We start from the raw sequence: 26,489 nt of genomic DNA on the forward strand, positions 1-26,489 counted from the left end.
TAAGTTGGTTTCACTATCATAACTAAGGATGAAATTTTGAAACCCCTACAGTGATCTCAATGAACAGCCCAGGTGCTACATATATGCATTAATACTGACTATAAAAGGACTTTAGGTAATTAGACCACTGGAAGGAACACTGACAGTTTGTACAGGTGCAATATAAAACTTTGATGACACCACATGTAGTCTGGTAAGCAGGGTAAATACGTGTATGTACAACCCCACGAGTTCACTCTTTGATAAACTTGGTTTTTCTACACCACTGAGATAACATTTAGCTCTGCCAAGGGGCACAACTCTCTCTTCAAATTATGCATAATGAGGAAGGGTATCAATTTTACACACTTGAACTTATCGGCTAGGACTATTTTAGCTGAAGATGACTGTACTGGAGAATGGTGAAACAATGTACATATATGTTACTTTTTATACAAACCAGCTTCCTGTGTTTTTTTTTTTCTTTTATTAAATCTTTATACAATTCTGGTCTAGTATATATATATTCATGCAACGAATATCCATCTTCTATGTGTACTATGCTTTCTTTTGGACATGGAGAAGTGGAATACCAACACCCAGTGTTACATGTACATTGTACACACCTGATGGAAAGAGGGTAGGGAAGGAACTCTCAGAGATTGAGTGATTGCTGATAAAACGGTGCAAAATTTCCCCCCAGTCCTGGACAGCAGTTTGCAGGGTACATACATGTACATGATCAAAAACACCTGATAGTTTACAATAAGTGTGTTGTTGTGTACAGTTGATCAGAAGTGTACTAATGGCAGATTATATAAACTGCTAAATGTACCTACTGATGATAAGTGTGCTAAAAGATTGGCTACAAGGGTATCATCAACTAGCGTGCTAACAGCTTGATTATAAGTTTTATTGACAGTTGATCAAAACTGCATTACGAGCTGATCATATTTACGTGTACATACGGCTAATCATAAGTGTACTTACAGCTATGAAATACACTTAACAGTTCCATTAAACAGGTGATCAAACTAATGGGTGACAGTCAAGACTGTGTCAACATCCAAAGTTCATTTAAGACACAGATTATCTTACGTACTATCTACAAGTTCATCTCAAATCAGCCTTTCATTCGGAGTTTTAATTGTAATTACCACCTTTGAGCAACTGTCCAAGTATATGGCAATGACGGACATTATACAGGCTACCACACACAAGACCTGGGCTTGGGAAGTCATACTGCCATGAGTACATCACAGTGCTCATAGTTTTTGCTTTCAAAAAAAGATTCAACCAGACCTGAAGACATTCCCAAGAAGGAAAAAGTGCTACAAACTTGGAAGCAGTGGAAGCTTTCAGGATTAGATCATAATATTGTCTCAAATAAAAAGATTTTAGCGTGGTGTGGTACACTGACAGTCAACAGGCCATAGTTACATGCTTACAATCTGAAAGCCAAGGGACACTACTCTTACCACAGAAAGAAAGTAACAGTACATACATATGTTGGCCAGTAGCCATTCTTTCTAGAGGCCTTAATATTTACTTGTGCATTCTACTCATAAATACTTCATTTCAGGCAGATCAAGAATAGAGTTGTACCCAGGTTGGCTCCTGCTATTGGTTCTAGGGCAATGTTTCCTTAAAAATGTATAATAAGGTTTTATTCCGGGATACTTCATGTTTGTAACACAATCATGACAATATGAAGAATAGCTACAGATATGTCATTTTACCATCTAGAGCACTCTGCAGAGCTTGTCCCAACTTTGTTCATACATAGTGATACATCTTCATCACTGAGGCAATTAGATATTAATTTACCCTCTTCATAGAGTTTCTTCTTCATTTTTTTTTCCTTCGTTACATTTAGCTTTTCCACACCATTAAAAATATCACCCAAGAAAAAAAAAAAAAATGTTGGAATTTTGAGGCAAAGAAAAAAAAAACTTAAAGAAAAAACATATGGGTCTATGGCAAAGCTAGCCATAAAGATGTCCACCAGATTGTCACCAGGATGTCCACCAGATTGTCAACAGGATTTTGTACACTGGAACACGTACAAGTTGACTTTCACCTTCTCCAGTCACACAAGGGATGACGGGACACCTGCTAACTAACGACCTGGAAGTCTCCGGTGACTACACAAGGCTTGTATCTCCAAAATACAAATATCATGAGGCTCGCATCATAAAAAATTCACTCATCATGAGGCTGACATCCCGAATTACACACATCATAACCAGACTCACATCCCCAAAATACACACATCACAAGGCTCAAGTCCCCCAAATACTTCTCATCACTCTGTCATACAGGTCATCACAACATCCTGGTCGGCCACACACATGAATCAGGAGATGAATTATGTAAACCCAAGGGTGGGGCGTGTCTCTGTCCACTTGTGTGACTGTGTGTCTCAGTATCCCTGTCTCTGTGACTGTTCGCAATCCTGTATACTGTACACAGTTCTAGATTTCTGCCCCCCGGGCTCCACATCACAAGAATGGGTTTGTAGCATTACTCCTGGGAGGTACAGGCTGTGTGGCTGCAGACTGTAAACCACAACAACACAGTATTAACATCAGAAACAACACAACATTAATATCAAACCCTTCGATTCATAAAAACACATAAAAACTACAAAAAATTCTATATGTATTATTCTACAAAAAAATAGCAACAAAAAAAAGGAGAGTGGACATCTAAAAACTACCATTTGAAAGTCTTAATGTGTTTCTGTTTGTGTATTTGTACATACCAAACTCGTGGTGAGGTACAGTATGTAGTCCATATAGCACATTATATTCTTTCTCTCTATGGCCAACAGCAATTCAATATCCACACAGCTCAGTGAACCACAGAGGATCCAAAATATGTCTGGATTAAGGTACCTGCACGCTTTTGTCTAACCATGGCAGCTATTATGGTGGGGTTTTTGACTAATGACCAATCACAAGCGATTGTAGAAAAGTTGGAGGGAGGTGACTTTCTTATTGGAGAATCTGTCTGGGTGAAGTATTCAATTCTGGTTCTACATGTATATGGGTAGAGTGAAGGAACATAACATTGACAAACTAAACATACATATAAACTATTTTGCAGAGTAAAGCAAAACTTGAGAACTTACCAGAAATGGGTTACTGGCCGTGCTAGGAGGGGGAGCTCCCCACCCTGCTCCTGCACCTCCAAACGGCTGAGGTGCTCCACCAAAACCTCCAACCGCAGGGGCTGGTTTTCCAAATTGAGCCCCGCCCACATTTGCCGACGCCCCCTGCTGGAATCCAAACCCTCCTGGGGCTGTGCTGGCTGGAGGCATCATCCCAAATCCTCCATTCTGCATCCCGCCAAACCCACCTTGGGGAGCGCCACCTGGAGGCTGTGAGGCCATGCCAAACTGAGCAAACCCCCCAGACTGAGGGGCACCAGGAGCACCCTGACCAAACTGACCGAAGCCACCAGCACCCGCACCAGCAGTTCCCCCAAACAGACTGCCCCCAACCTGCGTGGACTGTTGGGGCATCGCACCTGGCCGTGCTCCGAACGGGTTTGATGCTGCAACAGTGACAGGAAAAAGCCTGGAGATAATGCATGAGTTAGTTCCCCTTACATGTGCTAACTGTCAAAATGGCTGGAATGACTGCTTGGAAACAAGTTTATGGTTGAGTTGGGATATCAGAAATGTGGATACTGTTGGTGCTTAAGCAAGTGTGTGAAATGTGTACTACATGTTCTTATTATAATAGCGAGATCATAGGATGATTTCTTGCTCTCCTGGGTTCTGTTATTCGGATTGTATTAGGATGCAAGTCCTGTATGAATGTTAGTCCAGACTATAGTGCCATTTACTTTGTATTAGTATGAGACTGGTATTAAGATTTCAGTCTGGCTTAATTTTTAAACACTTCTGAACAACTTACTTGATTTATGTTTATTAAAGAAAACTTTAGGAAGTTGTGATCTAAACTGCACATCAGAACAACAGCAGCAGTATCAATGCTTTCTGTACCTTTCGTACTGTGACCCACAAAATCTGACTTAAAACTGTTACCTTTTTGTTGTTTTTTGTTTTCTGTTTCTTTTTGATTAAAAACATTAGTATCAGACTGAAGATTCCCAGTGTCTATTAACATGCTCTCTTGCAAATATGGGTTGACATACTGGTCACAAACTTAATTTGCTACCTATCACATCCACATCAAGTTTATTATTTTAAAACACAGGCACTCTACATTTATTCACAGACAGTTCTGAAATGAGTTGCATGTAGTGTGTTCAAAATGTATTTTTATGCACACGAAAAAGGTAATTTCACCATTTATTCAAAGCATGTTTCTGATCATTTCAGTAGGTTGTATTTACATTAAGCCTCTGAAATTTAAAAAAAAACTGAACGCACTCTTTTGTCAACATTGACTAACAATATTGAAAGGAAAAAATTATGTCTACATATTGGCCAATAAAATGGTTTTCAGGCATGGGAAATATTGGGGCACATTACAACTAATTTCTCATTTCATTACCCTGTCACAGGCAACAAATCTTATTACCCACTGATCATAACTCATGATTTCATTTTTTCACAGAAATTTTTTACAAAGTTGAGAACATCATAAAATACAGCTAAAATGCAGCTGAATATTGATAATGTAAAATGAAAATTGTTCTAATGTTTTCTAAAATATCATGATGGGAAATGATGAGTCAAGTGTTATTAGCACTGATTTATCTATTTATTTATTTAATTTGTGTTCTATGCCGTACTCAAGAATATTTCAATTATACGACAGCAGCCAGCATTATGGTGGGAGGAAACCGGGCAGAACAAAAAGGGAAACCCACGACCATCTGCAGGTAGCTGGCAAACCTTCCTGTGTACGGCCAGTCAGGAAGACTGCATGAGCTGGATTTGAACTCAGGCTCGTGGGTCACATTAGCACTGACTCTAGAAACATAGATGTATTATGTGTACACAGTACAATGGAGCGAAGTAGTTAGACATTGCAGAGAGTTTTCCACATGCATATTAACAACAAACTTCATGTGTCAGCCAGGCATTTTCAAACAGAGGATGCGGTTAGATCTTGCTAAAATGTACATGTACGTCTGCTAAAGTTTCAAACATCAAACCCATTCCTGACTAACATATGTATGTAAAAATCAGATGATATGAGCTCTAATTCTTTCATCATATTTATGGACACTTTGATTTTGTTGGGCCTGACATTTTGTCACTGGGGCACTTGTATAAAGTTGCTAAGTGTAAGTGATACTGAGAGATCTGTTCATAGTGAAAATGCTTTTTGATGCTTTCAAGAATGTAGGATAATGTCCTACTGGAAAAAAATAAGTTTCAGCACAAAACGTTATAATGTACAATCATTACTTGCCTCTAACATGCAATCTTTCCAGAAAATATTTAAGCTAATTAAATGACAACTGACCTTAATACTCATTACAGGTGGATAACAAAGAGATTAGTACATTCTAAAACTGATCTTAATAAGTTTTGTTTGTGTTCGTTTTTTGGGGAGGAAAAGGAGAGGGGGGGGTGCAGGTCAGCCTAACTTTTTTAAAAATTTAAATCCAGTATCTTGGAAGATAGGGTTGCGCAGCGCAATAGCTCCAGCTGAACAGAAAACAGACAGGCAAGAAACAGGCAGAACAATCTTAGCCTTGCAAACCACCAGACCATGAAGCATCACCTAGCACCAGCGTATAGTCTAGGGGTCGTTCAATTGAATCATAAACTTCCCTAATGTGCCAGGCTGTCTATTGCGGCAGTCTGGTAATGACACTGTGCTCTACAACAGTAGGATCATTAATAAACAGATTGAAGAAAAACCAAAAACAAACATGTTGCTATTTTAGAACTGTCTTAAGATTTACTTAGGCATGATTGGGTGCCAGTGAATCCATCACTATTAAAACTAACGGATCTGATCGTAAAGGAGGGGTGGAGGGGTGGGGGGTGGTGACTTTTTCGTTTTTCTTCACAAGGTCATTCTGTACATATAAGTCTATATAAATGCCATGAGTAATCTCAAACAAAATCCTTTTGACAATGTGAGTGAAAATTTTAACCACAATTAACAAGTCATCGTCAGGACAAATGTGCCATGTGACTTTACACTACGTCACTATGTAATTGCCCTGCTGGTACTGTTTAGCTGAACAGGTTTGTCGGCATATAAGAACCCTAATCAGTGGATTATACAAGTAGATAAATACTTGAAATAATTCTTTTTTTTTTTTTTTTCAGATTTACTTACTAGTACCTTACATGTATTAATTATTTACTTATTTATTAATGTGTATGATTAAACAATGTAAAATTAAGCGAAAGAAGGAACAAATAAAACAAGAACAAAACCAACAAAGGAATGCAATAAAAAGCGAAACCACTGAAACTACAAGAGACCAAGAAATTTAAGAGAAAGAAAAGTGGTCAATTTAAACGAGAGAAGAGATCCATCTGTGAACCATGCACCAATACCATTAGGACTGGGGTTGAGAAATGGGTTGGTAGAAGAGCCGAATATAATAAAATCTTCCTGGTCTGAGGGAAAAAAAGAATAAACCACAGGAAAATACTACAATCAAAAAAGTGAGTAAAAAAAAATGAACAAAATAAACTTCATAGAGAGATTTCTGAAGTTGTAATTCACTCGTCAAACCAAAGACCCAGTTTGAGTGGATTTTTATCTTTTGTGCAAAAACTTCAAAACATATATGTAATTCTTCAACCTTTTCGCATGTTTGCATGGTGTTTATTCAGGCATATTCTGAAGACATTATTCTGATAAAATTATACTTTTTGCGAAGGCCCATCTTCTTTTAATCAAGCTATGACATCATCTACCTTGATTTACTGCATCATATAAACTCTTTAAAGCCCTGGACTTTCCTTCATAAATATGCTATGGAATAAATTTATTTTACACAAAAAGTAGAAATACAAGTGCAAAAAAAAAAAACCCCTCCCCGTGTGTTAAAGTTATCAGGAGGTGATTTTGAAACAAAATAGGCTTGATAGAAATTAGTGGGGAAACAACGACAACATAGGCTACATCAATCTCTCTCGCTATCACAGGTACTCCCTGATAGCACTCTGACTTTCCTCTGCCTGTTCGTGTCAATAAAAGCACATGGATCACTGTTCATAGCACTGCTTACTGCTGTTGTCTAATGTTGTACCAAGGAACTAATCGGATTCTGATGCTCATTCGTCTGCTTTACAGCAAGCAAATGCACACTTGTAAGGCACAATCAATGATTGTCTGAAAATATGCTGGCCACAATGCCAATGAAAGAATAGGTTTCTGAGGACTTTGGTGTATGTATAGTAAAGCAAGGGTGATTACAAAGCCTACAGCAAGTATCAAGCTTGCTGACAGGAAGATGGCGAAGCCTCTGACAAGCCTGAACTGTCCCATTCAACCAATGTAGTTTTGTCTCCGAAATCAAATTAAAAATGAGCGTAAATTGCACTGAAAGTTGCTCATTCATATGCGAAAAGATTGAAGAATTAGGGTACACTTATGTACAAGTACTAAGTTGATAAACAGAATACCACTGGCTACACATGGACTGTATTCAAATAACAGCACACTGCTCACAATTTATACATTGGCCAAGTATTCTTAACAAAAGAGAGCACAGTCTGACAGAAGAATTTCAGCTCTACATACTGTGTAAACAAAAAGACATACATTTATACATACATATATCTTCAGTCAGAATTTCACAAAAGATTTTCTCGACAAGTGAAAAAAAAAATTAAAACATTATCTACTAATTATGAAATAAACCAGAAAAAAAACATAGTACATACATATCTTTGTTTTGTGTACAGTTTGTACGATTAAATTTTAATATACACAAATGAAAGAGATGTATATAAATTTATCTTTGTTTATACTTGAAGTTTAACTTGAAGTATTTGAGAATAGGCCATTGAATCAATTATTTGTTTCTTATGACCCTGCCTCAACTATGTCTTTGTGGCCAACAGTTAAGCATATGTTTGTTACTTATTAACCGTACTGGAGCAAAACGAAAGCACACTACACTCTGCAGGTGGATAAGAGCTCCCGTGGTCTATGTGTATAACCTAAGACAAAGAAGCCTACATATCAGCCGTCTTACCTGTGGTGGAGGAGTTAGCAAAGGCACCCCCTGCTGTGGTTGCACTCTGGCTAGCAGAGGACCCCCAGCTAGTGCTGGATGCCGTGGTGCCGGGATTGTCCCAGTTTACCGTGCCACTGCTGGCAGACGGTGCGCCCCAACTCATCGACGAGTTCCCGGACCAGTCCACGGCTTGTCCTGGTACTCCGCCTGCCGTTTGTGGGGAGCCTCCGCTAGGCGAGGAGCTGAAAACATCAGCTAAAGCCGCGTACCGGTCGCTGCCACTGAGGGGTGCAGTGGCTGGCTGCGAAGTGGCTGTGCTGAAAGCGGGAAACCCTGCTGTCGCTGGTTGGCCAGCAGGTGCTGGCACTGAGGCGTTGCTGGAGCCCATTGGCTGTAATGGAGGGCCCGCTGGAAAAGAGTCACATTCTATTAAAATCTGTAGAATAACAATAAACAACAGGGTTTCAATCCACAGAAGGACATTTTATACAATAATGAACTTTAGAACACTTTGTTTCTTTGATTAGTGTTTTCATGCCATGCTCAAGAAGTTTTCACTTTATACGATGGCAGTCAGGTATATGCGAAAATGAAACTGCAAATCTCGGAGTGAACCACCGCCATTTGCCTGGTAAATGTCCACATACATGTAGCCGACAAACCTCCCGATTTGTTAAAGCCGTAGCCAAACAAGCAGGGATTGTACTTTAAGACTTTAACATTTAGCACAGACATCCAGGGGATACAGGTTCACCATCTTGAAGACATTTTGAAGTCTTCATTTTATTACTTGACTGTGAAGATATGAAAGTATGTATGTATGCTTGGGTTTTTGTATTGTACTTAATTTTTTGGCCATATGACGACAAGGAGTCATTTGTTGTGTGTACATACATTGTGTTTTCTTGTGACGGCGAGTCCATGCCACCAAAGTGCTGCCATCACTGAAGTATCATGACAAGACACTGTAAATCACAGCCCAATCAGTCATATTATACCGACACCAGGCCAACCAGACCTGTTTCCTTGCTCTCAATCTCACTTGTGAGAGCCAAGCCTGATATAAACTCTTTGGTACCGACCCGGGTTAATTTGAAGACATGAGCCATCAAGTTATTAAAGCCAATGTGCCACAATTCATTTCTTCTGGCAAAATGTTTGCTGAAAATGTTGCGTGATCTGTATATATGCATGTACATGTAAAATACATGCTGTGAAAACTTACTACTGGCTGTTGAGAATGCTGGAGTGGAGTTAAGCTGGGTGTTGAAATTGGCAAAATCGGCAAATCCACCACCTGTCAACACAAAGAACACTTATTTATTTATTTATTTTATTCGTGGTTTACACCACACTCAAGAATATTTCACTTATATGACAGCGACCAGCATGATGGTGGGAGGAAACAGGGCAGAGCCCAGTGGAAACCCACGACCATCCGCACGTTGCTGACAGAACTTTCCACGAGAAAAAATGTAAAGTTTCTAGCTAGATCGCTGAACAAGTGAAACTAAAGATCTTCTCAGGCAAACCCTGCAAAGTATCCAGATAAAATTTCTGTAGCCATCTACAGAGACACACTGTTGTGTAATATACGACCGTAAGATATTAATTTAATTGAGCAGCATTTAAGCCACACTCGAGAATTTTTCATTTATCATACATCTTCAACAAAAAACGTACATGTTGAAATTTGAAAAACATAATTCACCAGACTATGAACACTAAAATGTATAGGTTAAGGTAGGGGTATACGAACATTTGTTATGCATGAGACAAAATACTCTGGTTTTCACTGGACAGCGACAGTCACATGTGGTGTGTGTCCGTGTATATTCCTGTATCCTGCAGCCGATGTCATGTCTGCTGACTAGGTTATCTCCCTTTGTTTGGTTGTGGCAACAATAGTTAGATCCCTGATGTGATTGGCCTATGCATCAATCAGCTGTTCTAAATTGATGGGTCTATTGCAGGTTGAATTTGTTATCAACGCCTTGCGCAATACAATAGTTACTGACACCATATATTTCCATATCCTATTACTGAGTATGAACCATGTAACTAATAATATGGGACAGATACTAACCCCCTGTATTTCTAAACGTACATCCCACAGTAACTGTGTAAATAATAGTAACAGCACTATCTCTATACACATGTGTACGATTGACTGACCTGCCATGGGGTTGGTGTTCTGTTGAGGCGGCGCCGTGGTCGGTGCAGTGCTGCCTGCAAAGGGGTCTCCGCCAAGGTCTCCCAGCAGGTCCATGGTGGCTGAGGGTTTGGGCTGGGCAGGGGCGGGTTGGGCTTGTGGAGTTGGTTGTGCAGGAGATTGTACTGGGGCCGTCACTGGTGGAGGATGGGTTGGACGACTGGACAACGCAGAGCCAGGGGGTGGCACAGCATTAGACTGTGGAGAAACAGAAGAAGAGGATATCAAAAAATGGCAGCTCTCAACAGGAGGGGTTTCATTATCTTTTTTCAATCAAAGGGCTTAAGTGGAAAAGTAGCCAGCTACCTGGCGGAGAATTAAATGAAGCAGAATAAGAGCAAGTAGATGGCTACCTAAAGAAAATTTGACTGAAGTAGCAGGCTGTAGGTGGCCGGTAGCTAGATCTACAAGCTGGTGAATACAAATTCCATGTCCAGGGCAGGTCTGAACCAATTTAAGGTACGTGTAGGCAAGACTGTTGCATGGGGGTTCAAGACACTACTTAATGTCAAAAAAAAGAAGAAAAAAAAAAAAAACATGCTCAGGGAAATGAAGGTGTTCATGTAATGTCTGAAAATCATGAACGTGCAGGCACATTAGCTGAAAACAAAAGTACAGAATCAAGTACAAAATACACTGTATGTTAAGCCCTCCAAATCTGTAATAACCATGGTTACTGCATCATCTAGCACTAAGACCCCTCAGCATACACTGAACGGCCCATGTTATAAATCATAAGATGTGAAAAATTGGACTGATCGGACAGAACATACTACAGAGCTGCTTTTCATACATTCAAGATTCTGCAAGTCTGCGTGCAACGTACGTCCTTGACACATTTCAAGCTGGCATTTCTTCTTAGAGAAAAAAACCCTATGTTTTACACGTTACCTGTCCGTAGACACCTCGTATTCGTCTCTTGGACAGATGCGTTGGTCTCTGACTTACAGGTGAAGCTAATAACATGATTATGCCTTCAAGCTGTACAGGTACAATGTATAAAGACAAAGTCTAACGTAACCACGCCTCCACTAGAAGCAGTATGTACCACTAACACTACACTAAAACTTCCTCAAAACCTGGCTTACTTACACTTTCTGGAAGACTTGTGGTGAGAGAGCTGTTTATAAACAGTCTGTGGTTATCAATAATCTGAGGATCGTCCGAATGACTGACTGTACGAGTGACTGGTACGTTTAGCGCGTCTTACAGATCACTGCTGTCTCTACCTTGTACAGGTAGCAGGATAGTGAGGGGGAGATGTCCCTTGTACCAGGCCACCTCACCCACTTTTAATATCACCATCACATGATAACCTAATACAGATACAGTTACAGTCGGTACATGCAGCCCAATAAAACATGAATCTCTGCAAAGCTTGTATGTAGGGGTGTCATCATAACGGGGGGAAAAATAGGTCATACAGTTAGACAGGATTTTGAGTGTATGAAGGTACAAAAGGTGCACATTTACTGTGATTCTTCAAACTTTTCTCATGTTTGCAAGGTGTTTATTCAAGCATATTTTAAACGAATTATTCTGTGTTGACTGGTAAAATTATACTTTTTGTTGTATAATCCCTGAAACTGGCCTATCATACCAATGCAGTTTTGTCTCCAAAATTAACTTCCAAATGTGCATAAATTGCACTGAAAGTTGCTCTTTCGTATATGAACAGGTTAAGGAATTAAGGTACGTATTTATTTATTGCATTTGGAGTCAAAGATGGACAGGAATTTGAGACAGTGGCCAATTTTTAGGTGTGGTGGAAAATATGTGCACATGAATTCTTCAATGAAAATATTAATATAGATATACATTTATAACAATTAGATCAGTGTCAGCATATTAATAGATTCACCCAGGGTCCACATGGTGTATTCATATCACAATAATTATGTACCAAGAAATGCAGTCACCATGCAAAAAAAAAAAAAACAAAAAAAAAACAAAAAAAACACAGAGAGATTAATAAACTTACTGAAGAATAAGAAAATGTGTCAGTATTTCCTTCCTTCTGACATGGAAGACCATGCAATTGCTGATTTGATTTTCAGTTCACACTGAGCTTAAGCATTTTCAGGGAGGTGTTAAAATATAACCTCAGTTGTCTTTATTAACAAGCCGGAAGAAGGCTTTCCATCAATTCTAAGTTTGGGTCACATCTCGGATTTAGATGTGACAAAGATATCAAATGACCATATAATTCTAGGTCGTAACTAGCAGGCCTGTGATCAGTCAGAGGCCAAAGGTCAGTTAGAGAAACAGTTACAATGTATCTGTTAGTCACATGTTACATGTATGTATGTGTATTTTAGTGCGGTTGTCTTTATGAAACACCATGTACATGTACAAGGTTACTATAATGCTAAATTGTCTCTTATCTGGAACATACAAGAAATCCATGTCTGAGTGAACTAAACCACTTTTTAAAAGTGAAGAACATCTCTACTAGCGACAAAAAAGACTTTGTTTGATTTGAGTAAAAAAAAATAAAAACCATGAAAATTTGAGATGGCTGAAGCTTGAGTCCAAGGCAATGAGGCATCTGTGTCATGTGTGTAAAACATGTGAGCAAACTACTTTTCATCTCCATTACTCAAATTCGTGTAGCACAGAACCCAGCACTTTGTATTAAACAATGGTTTTATCAAACCACACAGATAATCAGAAATGATCATGCCCAAGAATGATGACACTGTATTATGATCTACTAACACAAAATGAAGTTTAATATCTGAGCAGGCATTTGAGGAATTTGATGGGTGTTTATCTGTTATGAAATGGAACAGAGAACTGGTCAAATCTGGTCAAGGGGTTAGATGATATGGACAATAATTCAAACGGCATGATATGATATGATAAAATATGATATTAAAGTGAGTGAAAGAAGTGTAGACATGTACAATTGTTAAGATAACCACCCATTGTAACAAGAATAAATCTTTATTTAATCAATAATATTAAATTGAGTGAAAGAGATATTGGCATGTACTAAGAGAATCTCCTACTATAATAAGAATAAAACTTTATTTAAACTTAAAAGCTTATTTTTACAGCCACAAGCTGCTGGTACATGAGTATAATTACTTGCACTTAGAGTGTGTTTATCTTGTGCTGTGATAAGATATCAGAAAACTGTAATACAATGTATATGACAGTCTATTACATGTATTTCAATAATTGAAAATATATTGTCTCATTTTTTAAATTGTCAACCATGTACAATGAAACAGCAGCAGTAGAGCAATGGTAGTGAACAGGACTGGATCCCATACATGCCACACAACATTGGAGCAGGGGAGGTAACTAGGGGCTACGTACTGGACTAGGCATTCTAAAATAGAGATGTACCTACTGCCTCCGTTCAGATTATTTCTCTAACAGACCTGGGCGGCATACTTTTTACGACAGCGATATCGAAAGCGAGGCTCGCGCATTACATCATCTGATCTTTCGCCTCATGTAAACAACAACAATGTATGCCATGGCGAACATACTGAACTGTTGAGCAGTGCGTTAATTACAAGCCCCGTGAGTATCATTAACATCTCCGTCTGTACTCAGGCTAAACCATGGCAATTTAAATATATTTACCACTTACCACTTCATCTGGCATAACAGAATTCACAGAGGATACACTAACAGTTATTGTGAGTTCTTCACTGTGATCCAAACGTTGGATGACCCAAGGCATAAGCTGACATACAAGACTTCTACCATACCCAGTTGATTAGACGGCAATGACATTTCTTTTCTCACATGCCCCATGAAATGCCACCCCCTGGCCTTGGCATACAAGATTACTTCTTCTAACGTTCTTTTCATGCCGTCTTTCATGGGCGCTGCCAAGTTGGTTAACTTAACATTTATTAGCTAACACGTCAGTAAATAGTTCATTATTATTTTGGATCTTTCTGATTATTTCAACTGCAGGTAGTTGCGTGATTTTATATCACTGATACAGAATTAGACTCAAGGAATCTGAGAATACTTATTAAATATCTGATACTCCTCTATCAACAATTATCCCTGAATTTTGGGGGGAAATCACTATACACGAGCATTGTCTTGCTACCGTAGGATCACATAGAAAGGCGCCTGATCTCGAATGCTGGACTAGGCAGAAGAATATTTTGCGTACATTTGATTGCATGTTTCCTGCCAATGAGCAATGAGGTGGAAGAGATAAATATGAACCTAGTCTCACCAGAAGAAACAACTACTCCTCTCCAGTCATTATTTCTCAAACCTGAAGATGCCCTGTCGTCGTCACATATGTGAGAAACCACTGGTTTTAAATCATCCTTCAGTGGTGTGGGAAAAGAGAATTGCGGGTTTAGAGTCTTTAGGGTCTTAGCCCTGGGCCCACCAACTTTTCAAGCAGTGAGGGCCCAGATTTTTCATTTCTTCTTTAATTTTTCAGCTCCATACTCTTGACATATCATGCATGTCTTGGGACACCCGTTAATTTTGGAAGGCTTAGAACTTATCTGTAGCAATCTAGGGTTGCAGAACCTCCTGCGTTTAAACCTCTGACCCCATCACCCCACCCACCTCCCCGACCCCCATTTCAATTTCCTGCTGAGGTCACTGTCCTTATTGAAATAAAAGTCCAACAGTTTCAACTGAAACTGGCTATAACACCTAATCCCCAAATGTCATAAACTATGTTTGCACATGCACCTACCTGGTTTGTGTGAAGGGGTAGTTTCGTGGCGCCCTCTCCCAACATAGACTTGATGGGCCGTGTTGACTTGGTGTTCAGATTTGACAGAGCTAGTTCATTCTGGTGACGGGCCTCTTCCTTCATGGTTTCTGTTGGGGCCACGTACCATCGCTTCTTCTCATACTTCTGTACCATGAAGTCTTTGACACGCTGTTCCTCTCTGGAGTCCGGCTCTGGCATTGAACGCGAGTCATATAATCCTAACCACACCTTCCTACAGAACTGGAATCAGAAGTCCGAAGAACCATGAGGATTTGACAAAATATCTGCCCAGGAAGACAAGCTGAACACTAAGTAACCCTATACCCAGATCTTCCTTCCTAATCACAACAACTGCCTGTCAGCCATATTGATTTGACAAAGTTCTGCCAAGGGAGAAAGGTTACCATGAACTGTTTGAAAATTCTGCCAAGTATAAAGAGAACATGACTTTGAACTGCTTCAAAACTATGCCAAGTAAGAGAATACAACTTTGAACTGCTTCAAAACTGTGCCAAGTAAGAGAATACAACTTTGAACTGCTTCAAAATTGTGCCAAGTATTAAGAGATGTTTTAGAACTGCTTCAAAATTGTGCCAAGTAAGAGAATATAACTTTGAACTGTTTGAAGGATCATGTAAAGCTCACACCTGACTTTCCTACACAACAATCATCAGAAGACCAAATGTATGATGCCATCAACCAAAATAAAGGCCCTCCAACAGGATATTAGAATGTATTAGACTCCATTTCTATCATTGTTTAAAGAACATGCAAACATATAAAATACAACAAACAATCATTTATGTATTTGACAATAAGAACATCTGCATGGCACAAAGTCATCTGTTTGATGACCTGGGTTGAATTTTTTGTTAAGGACCAAACATTTTGTCCCCTGTTACTCACACATATTTAATACCTTACAAGTGAAGCATACTTACATCATTGCCATGTGTCTTCATAAAATCCATTTCTTCTTGGTTAAAGCTAGCCATTGATATAGACTTCACTCTGTGAGGTGGGTTCAAACCTCGCCTGTGAATTAAGAACAACAAAACATACAAATGACTGACTATTGAACATTCATATGTACTGCAGGTGAAAACACAAATCAGGTTTTACAATAGAACTGCCTCAAAACATATTGAAAAAATTTTAATAAAACACTGCACTCACGAATATTTTAACTATGCGGTAAGGACACTGTGGAAAAGCTAACATCAAAAAACTGCGTTAATCAATCCATTAAATTTTGGTGGGGATTTGGATCTGGATGCAGGGATTTTTGTCAAGGATGTCTTCACCATTTGGTTAGAAATAGTGCGTCAGTGAGCACTTGGGGTTTAACGTGCCTCCTTATCTTGAGCTGCTTCACTAAGACGCCTTACCAAAGGCAAGTAAGCCACCCCGCCCCAGCCATTATAATGATCCGTGTCAACCAGTCGTTGCACTATCCCTTTCATGCTGAATGAAAAGGGAGGAAGTCACAACTTCCTCTTTTGAAGTCTCAGGTTTGACTTGACCCAGGATTGACCCTGGATCTAATCCTCCCGAAGCGGACGCTCTACCAACTGTGCTATCAGGACCGGTTTTTGTTACAAATAGAACACATCATTCAGAGTAATGTCATTTTGCTTGTAGAGAAAGAATTTTGAGGTTTTGGTGTGCCTTCTAGTTTTCCTGGGGGATTGGTTGTCATGCAAATTGTTAACAAATGACCAAAAGTGTAACACTGTGTTGCCACATGTTTTTCATAAGTACATGTAAAGACACAAATAAAAGCTTCTCATACATGTACATGTTCCTGAGGCACATCCTGTATTTTAATTTTAATATGTAGACTAAGGACTTTAGGACTGTCAATAAGACACTGAGCTACTAAACTAAGTAGACACTGTGCATGCATTAATATGTACATTCTCATTTAAGCTGTGTATATGTTTTCACTGATTAAAAAACAAAGGGCTTGTTAACTGAACCTGGGATTGAACTCCCTCCTTTTGTGTTTAATACACAAAAATACGCTCACATACTCAGTGCTTTGATCTCCTTATACTATATAGTTACATGCACAGTATATTTCAATGGAGACCTACTTGACCACCTTTTGCCTCCTAGTTGGTTTATACTTTACACTCTAAGTGTACTTGAAACTTTTAATTCTCTTCTGGTTGGCTCAAATATATGCCCAGTAATTGAAACACTGAGCACATGTTCATCATAATGAGGTTAGTGACCCACACCATGTGCCTGTGTTCGCTGAATATCCGGGTCTAAATTGGGGTCTAATGTGATAGTGATCTACATAATTTCAAGAGGGTCTCACTCTGTTTGAAGAATCCACTTGAAAGGTTTGTTGAATCTTGAGATAGTCTTTAGTCAGTTTAAATAGGGCAGCTTTGTTTTAGATCCAGTCACAAGTCTACTCTACATGTACATGTATGTATTCAAACCCATACTGTTTCCTCCCCAGTTCTCCTGCAATGCCTGTACTGCGGATAAGTACCAATACTGGACAGCCGCAGCTGTTATTTATCACCATTAAAACAATAGCCCGTATGTTTTCTCAAACCAAACTTGTACAGATGTACAGATCTGCTACATGAAAGAGACAGACAAACTGTACTTCAGAGGTCTTTATACTGGGTGTTGTTTTATAATTTATTATTTACATATAAAATATCAGAAATTCCTTCAGTGATGCATGTGCTTTTTCATCATACACTTACACAGATATCATTTTTGGTATTTTGCACACAGGCTAAATAATGCTGCAAAACATTTACAAGTACATCCCTACGTCACAACATCACCCAGCATACAAGTTTGAAATACCAACACGTAGATCAACTTCTGTTGTCTAAAGCTTGTCACTGACTGGTCCAAAATAATGACCGCTACAGAAAAGAGGGTAGAATGAGAGGGGGATGGGTGGTGTGAACAGGACGGTTTTACCACATTTTTCCTTAATATTATGGGGCAAAAAAGAGTGTCTTGGTGTTTGTTGTGTAGCTTGATATCCCTGAACTATTCAAAAACTTGTCTTATTGACTCAACGTTGAACTTTCTCAGGATTTGACCCTTTACAAGATTAATGCTTCTACCTTGTTCATTAATACACTCACATGCACATTTACAATATATGGATTTTAGGAAAAGTGATGGGGAGAAGGGAATCTTCAATGATGTAATCAACCTAACTTAAGAAACGATTTTTGTTGTGAACAATTGGATTGTAATAAATGAATAGGGTTGTGCCACATCCTACCAATCCAAAATACATGTATTTCTGAATTAAGACCAGACCAGTTTCAGATTTCGCACCTCCTTTAGCAGAATAGTAACTATACCTGTATTACACAGATAATATTATAATACAGGTCATCAGAGAAATTTTCCCAAATGACTGATTTCTGAAATTGTGTTTTCAAATTAAGTGTTGTCTGGGTTTCTTCCGTTACATGGTCAATTTGTTTTTATTTATTTATTTATTTGATTGGTGTTTTATGCTGTACTCAAGAATATTTCACTTATACGACGGCAGCCAACATTATGGTGGGAGGAAACTGGGCAGAGCCCGGGGGAAACCCACAACCATCAGCAGGTTGCTGGCAGACCTTCCCACGTATGGAACTACTTGTTAAGCTGTACTTTAGTACAAAAGCATAGAAATGAACACAAATGAAAAAAATTGTACATTCTATCATGTAGCGGGTAACATACACAGTGCACTGGGAACATCGAATTTACATATTTAAGTGAAAAGAAACGGCAACATGTTGATATAAAAAGAAACCTATGCATGCACATGCTGATACAGGGGCACATGTACTGTGTATAGGCACAACAGACATAATGGTACAAGTACAACATACTGCATATACATGTACTTCTCTACCAGTTCTTGCATGCTGTTTACATATGGATGACATATTTATTAAACAAATAGAAAATGGCATGCCTCTGCTAACAGGAGGGCTCCAGTATGGACTTGTAAACATGTCTCTAGAACTGTGTCACACAACCCATAGTTTTTCAAGAGTGATTTGTTATTTCACTCAGCTGTTATTTTAGTGTCTCATTGTAAAATGTGTATCTATTAATATAATAAACATCTATCCAGTCTCAGTACCCATTTTTAATTCCTCAAATCTATCAAATTTGGATTTTTGACCAGGAAAGATATATTCCTCAGATGCACTTTCCTACAGTATCTTAAATCATTCCCAAAATATGCTATTCTATAATTTAAACTGCAAATTAAAACACGAAATAGAGAAATTTCATTATTCTCAAAATACAGTATTCTATAATTTACCATTCAATTCACAACACTCCTCTCTGGTCGTAAGTGGGAAGGTCTTCAGCAACCTGCGGATGGTGGTGGGTTTCCCCGGGCTCTGCCCGGTTTCCTCCCACAATAATGCTGGCTGCCGTCGTATAAGTAAAATATTCTTGAGTACGGCATAAAAAAAACAATCAAATAAATAAATAAATCAATTCACAACATACACATCAAGCTGTGACTTAGGCAAATATATTAAAATACGAAATTGAAAACTTTGACACATCTGCATACATGGCATCAAAAGCACAAATCTAAGAGGTACTAAATCACTACTAGTACTGAATGGCTAATCAAAGTTAATTGTGGAGTAAACTTGTTGTAATCGGTGATAAATTCCTGTAAAAAATGTCTATCAAACAGAACAGTAACGGTAAATATCTCCAGTATTAAAAATATTTCTCCAGCATTTCTCTTATCACAGGTACATGTTCAAATAAATAGTAAGAAAGCCATTGTACTGAACATCTGAAAATGTGTAATTTATCTGTAAAATTTTCGTATTACATGTTGTCAAACCACAAAACCGGTCATTTGGTTTATCCTGAAAACCGAACATCTAAAAACAAAAATTGTCTTCTTCCATCATACACGTACATCCTTTACATGATCTTATCATAAGTGTATTATTGATGTATAAAATACACACACTAGCGTTCCGAGTTGCTTACAAATCTGATGAGTTAAGTTGTGCACTTTATAGACCTCTTGTTTCATTAGAACACCACAAGTACATGTATACTTGTATGTATGGCTCCAAATCATCATTAATCCTGTATCCCTAAAAGTGCATGGTTAGTATTATTTGTAGCAATTTTATCTTATTATGTTTATTCACATTTAGGGGCCTCCGTGGCTCAGTTGGTTAGCGCGCTAGCGCAGCGTAACGACCCAGAAACCTCTCACCAATGCGGTCGCTGTGAGTTCAAGTCCAGCTCATGCTGGTTTCCCCTCCGGCCGTAAGTGGGAAGGTCTGCCAGCAACCTGCGGATGGTCGTGGGTTTTCGCTGGGCTCTGCTCGGTTTCCTCCCACCATAATGCTGGCCGCCGTCGTATAAGCGAAATATTCTTGAGTACAGCGTAAAACACCAATCAAATAAATAAATACAAATTATTCACTTTATGATTATTAAAAAAGGGCAATAAAATTTGTAATCAGAGTCATGTATATGTATACAGCACATGTAACACAATTATAGTTTATACCTCAGGGCCATATCTAGATTCACTTTGGTTCTGGAAAGTGTTTGGGCTCCCAAACTAAACATGCTGTATTAAAAACTAAAAAGCAAATTAAGCAAAAAAAATGATGGTTCATATAAACCCATAAAAGGTTAAGTTTTCATACTTTTTTTTTTCATTCACAGACTTAAAAACTCTTAGAAAACATCATTCTAAGTTGCATTTTCGAAATTTCTTTATGCACAGTCACAATGTCACCATTAAATGTTCGAGATCAGAACCTTCAATGTTTTTCTTGACATGGCCCTGAAAATGTAGATTTATTATCACAATCAATATGTCTGGAATACTGTCAAAGTGGTTGTTAGTATCCATCATTCATACATATGTACATAACTGTGTTCTCACATGAGTGTCAGTCATGTCAGCCTGAAACATACAGATACGACAGGTGGCCCCATAATGCCGTTAGTAACACCTATAAAATGTAAACACAAATAAGTAAACAGGTGTGCATGTTCCAGCAGGTTTGTCTTTAAGGTACAGGTGGTTTTTACTGTTATATGCAGAAGCCTGAATAGAAATCGATTGGGGCAGGGCAAATGTGCAAAGGTACATTATACAAAAAAGGGGCAGGGTGGGATGCTACATACTTATGTATTAGAGCTGTGCCAGACAAAAAACAAAGGGCAAGGTGCACAATTTAGGAGAAGGGTGTACCAGCCTTCCAAACATGCCTGGGTAGGTGTACATGCATATTTCATATATGAGCACATGCACATAGCCTGGCTTTAGATTAGGATTTATATTTGGGACCACCCAGTATTGACATTATTGGCCTTTATTTGGGCACACCCAAAATGTAAAGGCACATTATGAAATCCACTCATTTAGAAGTCATTAAATAGATCAACGGGACTGATCTTGTCATCAACTCACCAGGTTTGAGAGGCGAAATGAAAATGTCTTTGTTTTTCACATTCGTTGAATGAAACGAAAAATGTCAAGACATTTTGCATCATTTGAAAAAGGTACATGTATAGTCTGAAGCCCTGACATGTGCCTTCAGCATTCTGGCATAACAGGTGTAACAGGTGTTAAATACAAAGTAAAACATAAAGGATGGTATATAATAAGTCATGTACATGTACTTGTGTGCATGGATGGGATTTCACATCGCTCTTCACAACTTTTCAGTCAAATGATGACAAGAAGTCATTTATAGGTGTGTGTACATATGATGTGTCTCCTTGTGGCAGGGCAAGTCCATGCCACTACTGAAGTATCATGCTGAAGACCCCAAACACGACACCCCACCCAATCACATTGTACTGACACAGGGCCAGCCAACCAGTCCCGCTTCCTTTCTCTATTTCATCTGAGTGCTGAGCTCCAAGCAAGCCCAAAACTGCAGTGTATTGTATGCAGATATTACTACAGGCTGAGTGAGGTATGTACAGAGCGTGCATTAAACACAGCACAATGGACTATTAGTCACAACGGTTGACTTCTCGGCAGACAGAATGTCTACATTATTAACAAGTGATCTTACATGACAGCACAGAATACCTGCACATCAGCTTAATACCTTATGATGACAGTGCCAATGTACATGTAGCACAAACAAAACAGGGTTACATGATGGCAATTTCTTATTCCTATAATTGGTGACCAAATTTTTAGACCCAAAAGTTAAAAAATCAAAAAATCAAGAGCTGGAAATTTTTTAAAAATGCATGATGTAATATTATTTCTTTTTCATTTATTTATTTATTTATTTGATTGGTGTTTTACGCTGTACTCAAGAATATTTCACTTATACGACGGTGGCCAGCATTATGGTGGGAGAAAACCGGGCAGAGCCCGGGGGAAACCCACAACTATCCGCAGGTTGCTGGCAGACCTTCCCATGTATGGCCGGCAGTTGGTAGAGCGTCCGTTTCTGGACCGGTAGATCCAGGATCAATCCTTGATTGAGTCACACCTAAGACTTTAAAAGAGGAAGTTGTAACTTCCTCGCTTGGCGTTCAGCATGAAGGGGATAGTGCAACCACTGGTTGCCTTCGGTAAGTCGTCTCAGTGAAGCAGCACTAGATAAAAAGGTGGAAATCCGTCCTGCTACAAGGAGGCACATTACACGTACATGCACCCGAAAGATTCCTTCGTCGTCGTATGACTGAAAAATTGTTGAGTACGACGTTAAACCCCAAGCACTCACTCACGTATGGCCGGAGAGGAAGCCAGCATGAGCTGGACTTGAACTCACAGCGACCGCATTGGTGAGAGACTCCTGGGTCATTACGCCGCAAATTTAGCTTGACAGTAGACATAAATGTATAATATAGTTTTAGTCCAAAATTACCATGTATAGGCTCTCAAAGAAGGAGAGGGGTGTGGGTGGGGGGACGGTGGGTTTGTAGTTTTACACTGCAAGAACACAACGATGTCACATATGGCCTCGAACTCTCAAGCACTGCAAGTAATTTGACAGCACATGTTGCATGAACATGTACTTGTATCTTAAACAAATGCACATGAGGTATTTTAACTTGACAAAATTTTCATACATGTAATTACTAAAGACAATGACATGCACATCTGCCTATATTTATTAAAAAGGCAATGTACAACAGCTGCACAGGCTGCATAAACAGAGGATATCAAAAGCCTGATATTACATAGAAAAGACAACATTACATCAAATGAACATACATGTATGTATCAATAAAGTAAACCACATGAAGTTTAATATGCATTTTTTTTTTCAATTTTGCAACACTGCATAATCGAAATATCGCAGTTCTAAGCAAGCGAAATGGTGCACAATGATAAAGTTGAAAGTGACCGTATGTCATCAAGTTTCCCTTTTCAGGCGTGATTTCTGTAACATGAACATGCACCTCTTCCATTGATGTCACGTGGACACAGTTAAATTCCTTATAGCCTTATGACAATATTTCTGGTTTCTCTAACACAGCCACTGAAAGTTATGTTAAATTTTTGCTGTCGTTTTTTCAGTCTTCACTATTTATTTTCATACTAAACACTCCCGTTCCACTCACCCAAGAGGTTTTTGCAACTACCATAAGCTGATCAAGTCCACACACTATCCTTCCATTCACCATGTGAAATGGAAGAAATGGTTTGCTCCACTACACAAATTATTCATGATATTTCAAGGTACACATACTTCATTTCTCAGCTCAATTTGAAATACCATATCCATGCAGTCCCAAACTATCCATGTAACTCCTAACAGCAGACACCATTCATTTCTGTCCGTTTTTATTTCATTTTCCTTCATGGCCAAGTCTAATCAAGGTATCCAAACTCTAAAACTGATGTGTTAGAACTGTGTACTAAGAATTTTTATTTTATTTCACAAAGTACATTTGTCACATTTACTAAATTTCAACCTTTATGTGAATTAAATAAGTCTTATAAAGTGAACATGACTAAACGGAATATGATTTATTAATTCAAGAGGCTGTTGTTGAACTGTTCACTAATACGGTGGCTGACAATTGCATACAGGAAATCAAACTGCTCAGTGAAAACCACATTTGGCAATATTATGATGACCTTAACACGTGACCTCATACCATATTGGCCGAAGACCAGCGGTCTTCAATCTCTGCCCTGGACCACATATTCATTAATTACGCCTATTGCTAAGCCACATGTGATCCACCATCAAGGCATGCTTCTAAATGCAGATAACATACAAATGCTTCCCCATGTTGAGATGTACTTTTTTTTCTTGCGTAGTAAGCACTAAATGGGAGATAACTCTTGATGATTAAAAAGGACAAGCTTGTTTTTGTGAAGTAAAATTCTTGTGTAGGCAGGCATGAATCAAATAATAAAAAAAAAAAATGAAATTATATACCTCAGACTTTAGTATAATATCCAGAGATAATGCGAGTAATATGACATCATGAGACCACTGGCAAAGAATGCATTTATACAAGCACCACAATCTTTGTTTATTACGCGTTACGTTTCAGTCCAGTTCATATCTCAGTTCAACTTGACAGCTTTATTTGCCTTGACACTCACATGATGACATAAACTCTTCATTACAAACACCACCCACTTTATTTTGTTTTTCCTTTTCCAATTTACTTCTTTAAATGATGGCTTGTACCAGTCATGAATCAAATTGCTGTTGAATGAATCACTGATGTTTAACCAGGTCAGGCTGAAAAGATGTGACAGCGTGCAGGTGAAAATGTGTAGCCTACATGGGCTTTACAGTAACACAATCCAAATATCAACATTTCGCATACTAAGAGTTGTTAACAATTACTGAACGCTCTAGTCACATTTGAGATCGTAGAACTATAAATCTGATGGCCACTGTAGCAAATTTGCACGTGTGTGACAGATGACATTTGCTTGACGCCTTCCGCCATCTCTCTGGGCACACACCATTGCTGTTCTGAACTAAATTCGATAAAGTCTGACCACCAAATACCATCAATTTCATGTTTTCATTCTTGAACAAAATCATCATTGATCATTTAGAATTTTGTAAATATGGGCGCATTTCATCGGATACTACCGGCGATGATTAAGTCAAAATGTGAAAACCAGAACTCAGAAAGTTGGAGAGATACTCACAATATGCCGCTGCACGAGGTGCACACGTACGAGCCTATCGTCATGTTGATGTACGTAGGGCCTCTCTGGTGGCAATCGAAGCACTGTTTATTATTTGGTAACCCCACCATTTCCCGTAGCATTTTGAGATGTCTTTCATCTTGCTTCCTCTTGTTTGACGCCATCTTGAATAAGTCCGATCTCATTTCTTTGCCGGGAAAGTGCGAGAGTGTCAAGGGAGGTAACCACCCTGAAATTAGTTCAAAACGTTTGGACACACGCTGATCTCCCTTTAACCAGAATATTAAACTTAGAGATGTGTATTACTTCATATTAATCGATTTTAAAACGCAATTTTTACTGAGGACCAGTTTTAAATATGTTGCATTTTGTCTCGTGTGTTTCAGATCCCATGACCTGATGTTAATGATATTCTCAGCTTTACATTCAATATATTCTAGTTAGCTAACTAACACACGTAAACAAGCATCAACTGTTAAACATTTTGAGATGCACTTCAACTCTTTTAAAAGAATGCTGTAAATGTAAAGGAATCTTTGGGGGAGGTCGAGGTTGGGGGTAGAGGTGGCGGGCGAAAAGTTGGGCGCTAAACTGGAACCGCTAAGCCAATAAGTTTACAAATGACGGTATTTCCGAAATTTCCAACCATTGACGGGAAATATACGAACATGGTACATGTTAGTTCTGTAGGGCTGTGACCACGAATACTATCACAGCCCTGTACGTAGGGCTCGCATACTAACACAGCCCTGTCTTGTTCTATAAGCTTACATTGGACGCCTCTGTACTTGCTTTGCTGGCTTTAATATACTACTGCTGGGCACCAAATAATTTGTCTGTCCGTCGTGATAGTCGTCTTAGCTATCAATTCCAGGTAAGAGTTCCGATGTGTCATCCCTAGTAAATTCTCACAATCATGAAACTGGTTTAAACTGGATAAATCCTAATTCCAACCGCTATTTTTGAATGTATACGCCTCACAGCGCATAAAAGGGAGATAACTACTGATATTACTAGCAATTAGTGCATTTTGTACGTCTATTCATTAATTGTTTGAGAATTTTTTTTATTCATTAATGTTGATTATGGGTTCCCTCTATGTCATTACTGGTGAGACTGATCCTAAATAATTATCGGTATGCGTGTCAAAGGGTCTAACTTGCCTAACAGTGGCACTGATAACTGTATACATGATTCCCCTCACTGTGAGCAGTATGCATTCAAACTGAGTTAGGGTCTGAGTTAGAATTTATCCAGTTTCCAATAGTTTCATGCCTGTGTGGCTTTATTAAGGGTGACACATG

The 26,489-nt window shown here is 38.7% G+C and overlaps 1 protein-coding gene across 2 annotated transcripts; it reads right to left on the bottom strand.

Annotated features, from left to right (window-relative positions):
* Nucleotides 1-566: 566 nt before the first annotated feature.
* Nucleotides 567-25,349, bottom strand: LOC135479081 (arf-GAP domain and FG repeat-containing protein 1-like). 2 transcript variants are annotated; one of them, XM_064758802.1, is made up of 9 exons: nucleotides 25,186-25,349; nucleotides 15,977-16,070; nucleotides 15,015-15,275; nucleotides 10,288-10,522; nucleotides 9,338-9,409; nucleotides 8,131-8,520; nucleotides 6,479-6,541; nucleotides 3,113-3,537; nucleotides 567-2,537 (listed from the first exon to the last, which is right to left on the bottom strand). In XM_064758802.1, the coding sequence occupies exons 1-9, from the start codon at nucleotides 25,347-25,349 to the stop codon at nucleotides 2,481-2,483; spliced, it is 1,761 nt and encodes a 586-aa protein (XP_064614872.1). In that variant the 3' UTR covers nucleotides 567-2,480. The 2 variants fall into 2 exon arrangements, with proteins under 2 accessions (XP_064614872.1, XP_064614873.1); XM_064758803.1 differs by lacking the exon at nucleotides 6,479-6,541.
* Between the last annotated feature and the right edge of the window lie 1,140 nt (nucleotides 25,350-26,489).

The sequence above is a fragment of the Liolophura sinensis genome, chromosome 12 (genome assembly GCF_032854445.1).
Source record: "Liolophura sinensis isolate JHLJ2023 chromosome 12, CUHK_Ljap_v2, whole genome shotgun sequence".
NCBI classification, from domain to species: Eukaryota; Metazoa; Mollusca; class Polyplacophora; order Chitonida; family Chitonidae; genus Liolophura; species Liolophura sinensis.